The following is a 12,537-nucleotide window of genomic DNA, read 5'->3' as shown; positions in this document are numbered from 1 at the left end:
AGGATGTATTATTCTCCTTTGTGAAACTTGAATGAGTATTACTACAAGTGGGGATGTGATGAGGAAAAAGAGATGAGGAATATCACAATAACTGGGTGCTGGGCACAGTAAATAAAAATGCCAGGTTGCTGCTGGCATTCATGGACTAGTTGCCCACAGTGGTTTGCCACGTCTGGGCCTGAGAAACGAGCAGTGATTGATGGGATCACATTGTAATGCAGGTTTGGGATGATGAGCAGTGGCTGCAGAACTTTCAGATGCGAAAGACCACGTCCCTGGATCTGTGTGCTGATCTTGCTTCAGACTTCAAGTGCAGGACACCAGAATGAGAGCTGCATTGACAGTGGAGAAGCAAGTGGCCATCAAGCTCTGTGGGTTTGCAATGCCAGATTGCTGTCAGTCAGTGACCAATCAGTTTGGAGTTGGAAAATCCACAGTGGGGCTGTTGTCATCCAAGTGTGCAAGGCCACTAAGCATTTCCTGCTGCATAAGACTATGACTACTGGCAATATGCAGGAAATCAGAGTGGATTTGCAGCAATAGGGCATGTATCCCTGTTCTGGCATCACCTCACCTTGCTAGTGGATATGTAGAAAAGCATCCCTTTGTTTGTTATGCAAGTGCTAGTGGATCACTGCAGACACTTCACTGATATCACCATGCGCTGGTCAGGGAAGGTGCATGAAACTCGCATCTTTAAGAACACAGGACTTTTCCAAAAGCTATAAGAAGGGGCATTCTTTCTTGACCAGCACATTGCCGTTGGCGATACTGAAATGCCTGTAGTGATTCTGTGGGACCCAGCCTACTCGTTGTGCCCCGCTGGGGCTCGTGAAATCATACACTGGCTACCTAGACGTCACCAAAGAGAGATTCAACTAGTAGCTCAGCAGGATGACTTTTGGTAGATTGAAGTGTCACTGGTGCTGTTTACTCACTAGCTTGGTTATCAGTGAGGCAAAAGTACCCATCATTATAGCTGCGTGTTGTTGTTGTGTACTGCATGATGTTTGAGAGGCAAAGGAAATAAGTCTGCCGGAAGGGTGGAGGGTTGAGGTGGGCTGGTTGTCTGCTGAATTTGAACAGCCAGACACAAGAGCTATTAGAAGTGCCAACCATGGAGTGATACAGCTCAGGGAGGCTTTCAGACTATTTTAGCAGTTAGCCACAGCAGTGTTATGTGATAGTTTTATGAACTAGTGTGCCTTTGTGTGTATGGTGAGTTACAGACTCCCGCTATGAATTCTGTAATGCAGCAGTTGTGCTTGGTGGAAGTTAACAAATATATTGAGTTTCCAAAAATAGAACCTTATTTGCAAAGAAACAGGAAACAAAATTAAAGTGCAAAAACACAAGGTAAAGACATGGTAGCAGCATTGTAACAGAGTAACCAGTACTGTAAAAATCCAAATAAACAAACATTTACATGTGCGTATTAAAAATGTATGTTTGTCATGTTACGAAATATGTAGTGCATTGTGGCTGATCTTGTGGTTTTCACAGGTTGGTGTATGTATAGTTATGATTCTCCTTGTTTTTCCTCTGGCATAGAATGGTAGCGGTAAGAGTTCATACCATGCTGCAATCTGTTATGATGTGTGTGGAGGGTGGGGGAGGGATATGTGTGGAGTAGTGACCATGGATTAGAAAGGCTGCTGAGTCTGGGGTCTTTGGACATGTAGGTTGATAATGCTCTGCAACATCTGAGTTGCCTTAGCAAGGCCTTGATATCCTGGTGCACTTCTCAATGCACCTTTCTGACCCTTTGCCTCTCTTGAAGGAACTGATCTCTTCATTCTTGGTCCTTCTCCATGATCATGGCCATATGGCCCCTTCTAACCCCTTTGTTCATTGCCAGTAGTCATAGAGAACTGGGGGATCTCACAGAACATATCCTCCTAGTCCACTTCTTTCTCCTCTTGATAAGGTCAGATGTTCAGCGGGTGTGGAGGGGGCACCTCTCAAGCCATCACACCAGAGGTTGCTGATAAAAACAGGTACCTTTAAGATTTAGTCACAACAGAAAGGGAAAGATAAGTCTCAAAATTCCCTTATATTATTCCTCTAAATACCTTTAGAAAGAAATGCCAATTGTCACTGTAGCTTTGGAGTGCCTCATTACAGCACCACTCTGCAGGTCAAACCATGGTGAGCAGGCCCTGGTTTACCATGAAAGGAGGAGGGCGTACTGTTGCATAGAAAGTTTAGATGCTAGGTGCCCCTGGTATTCCTATAGGGAAAGTGTGGTGAATATTGCCAATATCTTTACAGGCAGTGGTGATTTTGGCTGATATCTCCCTCCTGGGGGTGACCAATACACAGAGAAACTAGCTTCTACTGGTGTTCTGAAGCCAGCCCAGGCCCATATGCTGCTAGCCTATTTACTGTAATGGTGGCAGCGGAACTCATCGCAGAATGGTGTGGGAAAGTGTCCTATTGTGGGGGAAGAAACAAGAAACTACAATGCCTTGACATTTTTGAGAGAATATTCTAGAGTATTTCCATGAAAGTTTCATCAGGGCTCGAGGATAAAAGGGAAATTCTTGTTCAGATAAACAAAGTATTCCATGTGGTCCCCTGTCTAGCCCAACAAACCAAAGAATGGAAGTGCAGACACCACCTCTGCCTTGTCCTGTGCTCAGCTAGAGGTAGAGGAGCAATGATCGGATGTGGATTGTGTATTTAGACTATAATGCTACTTTTTAAAAAAATTATTCTCTAACATTTTACTTTCTAACATATTACAAGTAAGCAATCAAAAGTCAATGCATTTGTTCTTTATACTTGTAGATGGGATGGGCACCATTTTTAAATGGGGAAGAAGGGCAGGTGGGCAGCCAAGGGAGGAAGGGAGATGAGATTTTGGGAAATGAAAAAGTAAAAAATTCTTACAAGGAATAATGTATGTTCATGCTTACCAGGGCTCACCTGCACTCACCACGTGGGACTGGCTTAAGTTCAGTGGAGTTTGATAGCTCCTGACTCACTGCATGGTTTCAGCCCACCCCCCTCCTCATCGCTGCCACCATCCCTCGATTTTGCCATGTGCATCGGGGGGCTCTGCCTTGGTCCCACAAAGTGTCCAGTCATAGGCAGGAGGCTAGTGGACTGCCCTCCAACTATAGCATGTTGTTCATCATAGAAGAAACAGGTCTGTGGGGCAGTATCAGATTTGTTGTTTGCATACCTTGCCTTCTGGTATGCCTGTAGAAGTTCCTTCACTTTCCCATGACACCACTTCCATCTGTGTTCTGCCCCCGTTTCAGCATCCCCTATGCAATCTGCACATAGATGTATGTATTTCTTCGGCTTTTCCTTAGCTGTGCTTGCACACTCTCTTCTCACATGCTGAGATGCTCCATGACTTGTTTCCTGCTTCAGGCAGGAGTGCATCTGGTAGTTTGTGTGTCATTGGGGCCAGCATGGTCAGATGCTTGCAAAGGTGAGCTAGTGGGTGTGCTCATCAAGTTAGTCAATCAGGAAAAGGCATTTCAGAAAGACTAGGGACTTTAAAGGGGCGGATGTGGCTTCCGGTCTCTGTGACCTTGGGCAGTGGAGTTCAAAATTGTGACTGGATTGGCCACTGTTGCAGAGGTAGGGGCATCGTGGGACAACTGCTGGAGGATTATTAGGGTTAACACAGTTGATGCAATATCTACATATACAGTGCCTTGACCTAAATAGGTCAGCCATGCCTCTGCATAGTTCGGGGAGGTGATGTTATGTTGCTGTAATGGGGTGCATATGGTTGCAGGAGACCTTGGGAGTCCTCGGACTTGCAACACAATTCGTTCCTCAGAATTGCATTGTAAGTCAAAACGTTGCAAGTTGAAACTGCTTTCCCATAGGAATCAATGGTATGAAGAGGGGATTGGTTCCTGAACCAAGGCTTGATACACTATTTTCACCACAATAACCCAGTTTTGAATTATAGATGACTAATGTTGCAATATCAATGTATTTACTGTACACTGTATTTTGCATTCAAATAAACATATAAACTTACATATGCTGCTCAGAATGCCGGTAACACAGGCTTAGAAAGCCAGGGAGAACAGCATACATGCTAAGCCTCAGCCAATCACTGGTCAAGCTTTCTGATTGGCTGAGCCAATCAAAAACAAGCAGCAACCCTACCCAGCAACAAGCTATCCTGCTGCCTCGAAGCCAATCAGAAACGACCTTCCAGCTCCATACCAGTATAACACAACCAGGAAGTGATTTCAAGCGAAATTTATGCAAATAGAGCATCATAAGGGCAAAACGGGCAGTCAATTGAAAAGTGTCGTAAGTAGTGCCCAACGTAAGTTGGGCATCGTAAGTCCGAGGACTCCCTGTATAAGAGTAGAGACATGCACAACTACGTTAATGCAAGTTGACTTAGGTCAACTTAACTTTTTAGTGTAGATCAGACCTCAGTTTCTTATCTGCCCTCCAGTTAGCCTTTTCCACACCCACAGACAGACCTAGTCAAAACAACATCCATTGGAACCCTCTACCCACATGGTCCTAGTTTCTGGGCAGACTCTGTTAGGCCTTGTTTTAGGTGTGACCTCTTAACTGTCTCTTACAGCTCTCTTACATTCACACCCATTCAGCTCCAAATTGGTTTTAACTCAATCCTTAACATAGTTTAATTCGGCTCAAAATACACCTATGTGACGTGAGCAGTCAGTGTGGAATGTAACAATTTTCTCCCATTTCCTGGAGCAAGCGTTCTGTAACTGAAACTTTGGGGTTTGTTTACTATAGGTAATTTATTCAGTTCAGAGACACCGTCGTACGCAGGTGCAGTGGCGAATTCTTTTAGAACAAGCATTCTACTTGGAGGATGTTGCGAAAAATGAAACCAGTGCAACTCGTCAGTTTGTTCATACTTTTCAGTTCCAAGAACCTGAAAACAGAATTACCCGATATTTCTACACACCAACTGTTGGTAAGTGTTGTCATACAAATGTTGAGTATCTAAATGACTATAACTCATGCTTTCCTGTAGAGCATGGCATCTTTTCTCCTACGTGAGTGATATTCATGTATAGTTAGTAGTAGGCAAATATACATTCCCTTGTGCTCACGTGATGGAATAGACACACTGCCTCCCCCAGTTGCCAAAAAGCAGTTATATTTCTGATAATAAACTTAATTTGTAGGCAAATTAAGAGCACTTATATACTATATAATGGCCACCTCCATAGAAATTCCTAAAGCTTTTTCCTGGACATTACAGAAAGAAAAACAAGTTGCAACAGTATCAATCAATACATCTGGAAAAGTATCCAGCAATAGCTCATCCAGTGCAGGTCATCCTGCCTTCCATAAACCGTAACACCTTAGAGAGGGGTGCCTTCAGCTCTCCATACCTTTAAGTTGTCCCAGTACCATTGCTGTGACTCTTCCACCATCCCCTCCTAGAAGAATTGAGGGTATGGAGAAAATGTTATTTTCTCGCTGTACCAGACACTTGAAGCCCCAGCCCCATTCTGCTCCTTCTTTAGGAGATGAAATGCCTTCTTGTAATCCAGCTTCCATTTCCAGTTTATCAGGGAACTAACCCTCTATAGAATGATGCACTGTAAACCTGCCAAATCCCAACAACATGAATTTAATAACCTAACCTATTCTCTAGGTCCCTGAGTTGTGGAAAGAGAGGCAAAAATCCCATACCAGGCCAATCTGGCAATTTGGGAAAAATGTCTTCCTACTGTCAAAAAGGTGACTAGCATGATGCCCACAGCAAGGGGCAAAACCCAGTCTTTAATACCAAAGGAGGACCTTCTGCTCCTGGATGAAGAATAGTTCCTCAAGCAAGGGGAAGGGTTAATAAGCCCTCTCCTTGGGTGGCAGGAGCCAATAGTCTTATTTGGCACCATTCTGATCAGCCAGTCATCTAAGGAGCACCTCTTATTTCACTTCCCCAAGCCCATGAGGAGGAGAAGAGAAGAAAGGTGAAGTGCACTGCAGTCATTAAAGGAACCCAGGGTTTTCTTTCCTTTGTAGGCCCAGACACAGGCTCCCCAAGTCTGGGGCTGAGAGTTGTGGGGAACACTGTCTAACATAGCAAAGACACTAGTTGTAATTATGTTAACATATATTGAAGCATACATCTTGATGCACAGAGTATCTTCACAGCTAAATATTTAATATTCAACACTCTTAATTGAAACACTGAAAATCAGTCATTGCTCCAAATATGTTTTCCAATTCCTATAGGCAATATAAACCACAGAATTTTGTTTTTGTTTATTTTTTGGATGGGGTATTTCTTCCTGTTACCAGCCCAATTAGAAGTTTATACATGTATGCATACTTTATTTTTAAATGTGAAATTGGCTTTTTCTATATATTTGTTGCATTGTTTCAGAAATAATAATTCAGGCCTGAGACAAAGTTACAGGCATCACAAAATCAATGTGTTGTTCTTAGCGTTACTGTCCCCACAGATTCCACTCTTAGTGCAAATTTGCTCGAGATAGGATTCTTTTCAGCTAGCCATGTCAGTTGGCATCGTGCCTCAACAATGCTATTTTGAAAATTTTCCATCTCTTCCTATGTCTTGTATTAATCCTGCTATTTATTGTTTTTTTTTTTTTTTTTTTTTTCCAGAATGGTACTGGGAATGTCTCCTTCGGCCATGGTTTTACAGAATTCTTGCTATTGTTTTGGCCACATTCTCTGTAATTGTTGTGTGGTCAGAATGCACATTTTTCAGCACTAAACCTGTTCTGTCCTTGTTTGCTGTCTTCATACAACTGGCAGAAAGAACGTACAACTATATTTACATAGAGGTCAGTTTGGAATGTTCATTTAACAATCTTATTGTAGAGATTTTAGTTCCTACAGTAATGAGGAAGACCAAGTTTATTAAACTTAGCCCTTGTAATCTATTATCTATGAAAAATTAATCTCTGACTACTGAACCACACAAGCTCTCTAACCTACACAAGTACTAAGACTAATTTTGTGGCTCTTCTGTGCACCACTTTATTACAAATGGTGGAGTCTGACCCAATTCAGTCATCTGTGGGAACATAAAAATGTTGTAACTTGGTCTAGTTACGTAGACGGGTTGGTGTCATGGTATATGGAACTCCTCATTCTCTTATCATCTAGGCTAGTTTATTTTTCAATGTTCTCACGCCTGCGATATTTGCTCTGAATATACCAACCTGCCACCAAACAGCAAGTCCGTAGTCTTAGGAGCTGTGAATGGCTTAAGAGACACATACCTTGTCGGAACTGAGCCCAACATTTGAAGTATGGTGACAAAACTACAGGAACTTTAAAACGCCTGTTTTATTATTAGACTGTCCCGTATAAGTCAAGGAAGAGCTCCCAAGCTACTTATGGTAGTTTACTATTCATCCATTTCTTTGTTTGTTCAACTCATCACCATTTTCTAATTGTAGTTAGACCCACTTTAACTGCAACAACATCAGCCTATAACATGCTTTATTTTACACTGGAAATAGGAAAGGAGGATAGCCCTTTTAAATCCTCCTTAGCTGTTTAAAAATACACTTCATACTTTTGCAACTTAGAGGAGCTAACATGTTTTGTTTTTCAAAAATATGATTTCACTGCTGTATTTATTTAAGTATATCTTGTATGCAGTACATTGACAGCACTGTATATAGCCCTATATAGGCTAAATGTATGCATTAGTTATATTATAATTCCATGACACAATAGAAATAAACAATTTTGCCCTGAAGTCTTTTGTTGCTAAAGTCTAGTATTGCAGCAATTATTTTGATATAATTGTAAATTTGAAAGAAATAGTAAAAAATGAATATTTTGTTTCTAGATGGCTTGCTTCCTTACCATCTTCTTCTTAAGTATCTGTGTTTACTCAACTGTCTTCAGGATTCGTGTATTTAATTATTATTATTTAGCTTCGCACCATCAGACTGATGCATACAGTCTCCTTTTCAGTGGCATGTAAGTACACCATATGTTTTGTGTGTGTGTGTATATATGTGTGTATATATATATTGTTTCTGGGATTGCCTCTTAAATAATAAATGAATTTTAAATCAATAGTGTTTCAGATATAATCCTTGATGATCAGATAGGTGCAACTTATTCAGCCTTTCATCTTTTAAAAGCCACCTCATATCTAGTTGTGATATTATTCTTTACGTTTTATTTTATTAAGGGGGAAATTGCTTAAAAGCAGCTAACTATTAAATTTATACAGGTTATTCTGCCGTTTAACTCCACCACTGTGTCTGAATTTCTTGGGTTTGACTCACATGGATTCATCAATCTCTCACAAAAACACTCAGGCAACTGCATATACATCAGTAAGTATAGAGAGCATTTCTCTTGATGCAATATGGCTTAACAGTCAGAAAAACATTAATTATGAAATGAAATGTTTACTGTAAAAACATATTTCTTCATCTTGTTGCTTACTCAGTATTAAGCAGGATAGAATTAATTACTCCTGAGGGAATTCTGTGCCAAAAAAATAAAATTCTGTGCACAGTATTTTAAAATTCTGCATATTTTATTTGTCAATAAATATGGAGACACCCTGCAGTCTTACCCTCCCCCCCCCCCACCTCCCAACATAGATTTGGTGGTGAGGCTGCGCCCAACCCTGACACAGTGCAAGAGCTGGGCCTCCCCAGAAACACTCCGGGGCTCTTCCCCTCTGCGCCACGCACACCAAGATAGCAAGCAAGAGGGACAGAGTCTTGCCTCCACTCCCAGCCCTGGCCCCCGATTTTCGTATGGGGCAGACAGGCTCAGCCCAGCAGGATCACAGTGTGGAAGGGCTTAGGGTGGGGGGATCCAGGTGTGGAGTGAGAGGGTTCTGTGTGGGGCAGTCTGGGTGTGGGCAGTTTGGTGGGGGTTCTGGGTGCATGGGGAATCTGGATGCACAGGGATTCATTGGGGGTTTCTGGGCGCAGGAGGAATGGGACTTTGCAGGGGGTTCCGTTGAAGTTACATAAGAATGGCCATACTGGGTCAGACCAAAGATCCATCCAGCCCAGTATCCTGTCTGCCGATAGTGGCCAATGCCAGGTGTCCCAGAGGGAGTGAACCTGACAGGTAATGATCAAGTGATCTCTCTCTCTCCTGCCATCCATCTCCACACTCTGACAAACAGAGGCTAGGGACACCATTCCTTACCCATCCTCACTAATAGCCATTAATTGACTTAACCGCCATGAATTGATCTAGTTCTCTTTTAAACCCTGTTTATAGTCCTAGTTTTCACAACCTCCTCAGGCAAGGAGTTCCACAGGTTGACTGTGCGCTGTGTGAAGAAGAACTTCCTTTTATTTGTTTTAAACCTGCTGCCTATTAATTTTATTTGGTGGCCCCTAGTTCTTATATTATGGGAACAAGTAAATAACTTTTCCTTATTCACTTTCTCCACACCACTCATTATGTTATATACCTCTATCATATCCCCCCTTAGTCTCCTCTTTTCCAAGCTGAAAAGTCCTAGCCTCTTCAATCTCTCCTCATATGGGACCCGTTCCAAACCCCTAATCAGTTTAGTTGCCCTTCTCTGAACCTTTTCTAATGCCAGTATATCTTTTTTGAGATGAGGAGACCACATCTGTACGCAGTATTCAAGATGTGGGCGTACCATGGATTTATATAAGGGCAATAAGATATTCTCTATCTTATTCTGTATCCCTTTTTTTAATGATTCCTAACATCCTGTTTGCTTTTTTGACTGCCGCTGCACACTGCGTGGATGTCTTCAGAGAACTATCCACGATGACTCCAAGATCTCTTTCCTGATTAGTTGTAGCTAAATTAGCCCCCATCATATTGTATGTATAGTTGGGGTTATTTTTTCCAATGTGCATTACTTTACATTTACAAGTTGGTTGGGGTTCAGCGGCAGGGAGGGGTCTGGGTATGTGTGGCTTATCGAGGTGGCCTGGGTGCTGGGGGAGTGGGGCTTGGTGGGTTGGGGCTCAGTGGGGTGGGGATCTGGGTACAGAGGGCTCCTCAGGATGATTCAGGGGCAGGGAGTACCCCACAGTGATTTACTTCTCCACCAACTGCTCTAGGCACCCAAAATGATGCACCCGCACTGCTCGGGAGAGGCGTATGACCACTTTTGCAGCTTCCCTGTCAGAAGTCATTTTTCTGTGGGGAAGCAAAGAAATCTGTGAGGGACATGAATTCTGTGCACATGCAGTGGCACAGAATTCCCCCAGGAGTAATAGAAACTGTTTTCCAGTCTTATTCATTTGGCAAGGTCAAGATACTCGTTCCTTCTAATCATTATGACTGGCAGGCTTGTACTCAGTTTCACTCTCTGGACAGTGTGTGCTTTGCTGAGCTAAATGAGTGCAACTTGTAACTTCCAAGTAATATTTGTTTTTGCCTATGGAATCCAAATGTGTACATATCAGTAGCAAACATAAGTTGAGACTGATGACAGTAAATATGTTTTTTGTTAAGCAATTAGTGGTTTGACATTGGTAGAATTATCATTTTGGTGGTAGACTATAATCTTGTGGGCATAGTTTGTTTATTGATTTAGATTTAAGACAATATTTCTAACCATGGCTGTATGTGCTCTAAAATAATGACTCTTACACTAAATACAGTTAAATCTCAGCTGCATTAAAATCAGTTCCACAGGAGCTCAGCCAGCCAGTGATCCCCCTACCCTCAGCTTAGCCAGAGACCTTATCACACAGGTGTTTTCTTTTTTAATTTGTTTGTTTTTGCAGCATGCCCAGAAAGTAGGGCTGTCTATTAATTGCAGTTAACTCACGTGATTAACTCAAAAATTAACTGCAATTAAAAAAATTAATCGTGATTAATCGCACTGTTAAACAATAGAATACTAACTGAAATTTATTCAATATTTTTGGATGTTTTTCTACATTTTCAAATGTATTGATTTCTATTACAACACAGAATAAAAAGTGTACAGTGCTCACTTTATATTATTTTTATTACAAATATTTACACTGTAAAAATTATAAAAGAAATATTTTTCAATTCACCTCATACAAGTACTGTAGTGCAATCTCTATCGTGAAAGTAATTTACAAATGTAGATTTGTTGTTGTTACATAATTGCACTCAAAAACAAAACAGTGTAAAACATCAGAGCCTACAAGTCCACTCAGTCCTACTTCTTGTTCAGCCAATCACTAAGACAAACAAGTTTGTTCACATTTACGGGAGATACTGCTGCCTGCTTCTTATTACGATGTCACCTGAAATTGAGAACAGGCGTTCGCATAGCACTTTTGTAGCTGACATTGCAAGGTATTTATATGCCAGCTATGCTAAACATTTGTATGCCCCTTCATGCTTCAGCCTCCATTCTGGAGGACATGCTTCCATGCTGATGGTGCTCGTTAAAAAAATAGTGCATTAATTAAATTTGTGACTGAACTCAAATTTAGGGGAGAATTGTATGTCTCCTGTTCTGTTTTACCTGCATTCTGCAATGTATTTCATGTTATAGCCGTCTCGGATGATGACCCAGCACATGTTCGTTTTAAGAACACTTTCGCAGCAGATTTGACAAAACGCAAAGAAGGTATCAATGTGAGATTTCTAAAAATAGCAACACCACTCTACCCCAGGTTTAAGAATCTGAAGTGCCTTCCAAAATCTGAGGGGACGAGATGTGGGGCATGCTTTCAGAAGTCTTAAAAGAGCAACATTCCGATGCGGAAACTACAGAACCCGAACCACCAAAAAAGAAAATCAACCTTCTGCTGGTGGCATCTGACTCAGATGATGAAAATGAACATGTGTCGGTCTGCTGTGTTTTGGATCGTTATCGAGCAGAACCCGTCATCAGAATGTATACATATCCTCTGGGAATGGTGGTTGAAGCATCAAGGAACATATGAATGTTTAGTGCATCTGGCACGTAAACATCTTTTGACGCTGGCTACAACAGTGCCATGACGCTGGCTACAACAGTGCCATGACGCTTTTGACGCTGGCTACAACAGTGCCTGTTCTCACTTTCAGGTGACATTGTAAAAAAGAAGCGGGCAGCATTATCTCCTGCAAACTGTAATCAAACTTGATAGGCTGAAGTAGGCTGGAGTGGACTTGTAGGCTCTAAAGTTTTACATTTGTTTTATTTCTGAATGCAGTTTTTTTTGCTACCTAATTCTACATTTTTAAGTTCAACTTTCATGATAAAGAGGTCGCACTACAGTACTTGTATTAGGTGAATTGAAATATACTATTTCTTTTTTTTACAGGGCAAATATTTGTATTCAAAAATAATAAAGTCAGCACTGTACACTTTGTATTCTGTGTTGTAACTGAAATCAATATATTTGAAAATGTAGAAAACATCCAAAAATATTTACATAAATGGTGTTCTATTATTGTTTAACAGTGCGATTAATCGCGATTTAATTTTTTAATCATTGACAGCCCTACCAGAAAGTGATAAAATTTGGACTCTTTGGTGCAGAGATGGGGAGAGTGAAAGTTCCAAGGTCTTGTAGACCCCAGAGACCACCCTCTCTTTTATAATTAGCGGGATCCAGCTCAAGCGCCCCCTGCTGATTGCAGCTT

At 41.5% G+C, this 12,537-nt stretch overlaps 1 protein-coding gene across 2 annotated transcripts in view; it reads left to right on the top strand.

The window, feature by feature from the left end:
* LMBRD2 (LMBR1 domain containing 2) overlaps positions 1–12,537 on the top strand; it is a 49,776-nt gene that overhangs the window by 21,520 nt on the left and 15,719 nt on the right. For both annotated transcript variants that reach the window (XM_065598868.1, XM_005306914.3), the window contains 4 exons: positions 4,753–4,936; positions 6,604–6,785; positions 7,805–7,938; positions 8,198–8,303. In XM_065598868.1, coding sequence (XP_065454940.1) covers positions 4,753–4,936; positions 6,604–6,785; positions 7,805–7,938; positions 8,198–8,303 — 606 coding nt within the window. The remainder of the gene's footprint in view (positions 1–4,752; positions 4,937–6,603; positions 6,786–7,804; positions 7,939–8,197; positions 8,304–12,537) is intronic.

Source organism: Chrysemys picta, chromosome 6, assembly GCF_011386835.1.
Source record: "Chrysemys picta bellii isolate R12L10 chromosome 6, ASM1138683v2, whole genome shotgun sequence".
Taxonomy (NCBI): domain Eukaryota; kingdom Metazoa; phylum Chordata; order Testudines; family Emydidae; genus Chrysemys; species Chrysemys picta.
This window is presented reverse-complemented; position numbering and strand designations above follow the sequence as displayed.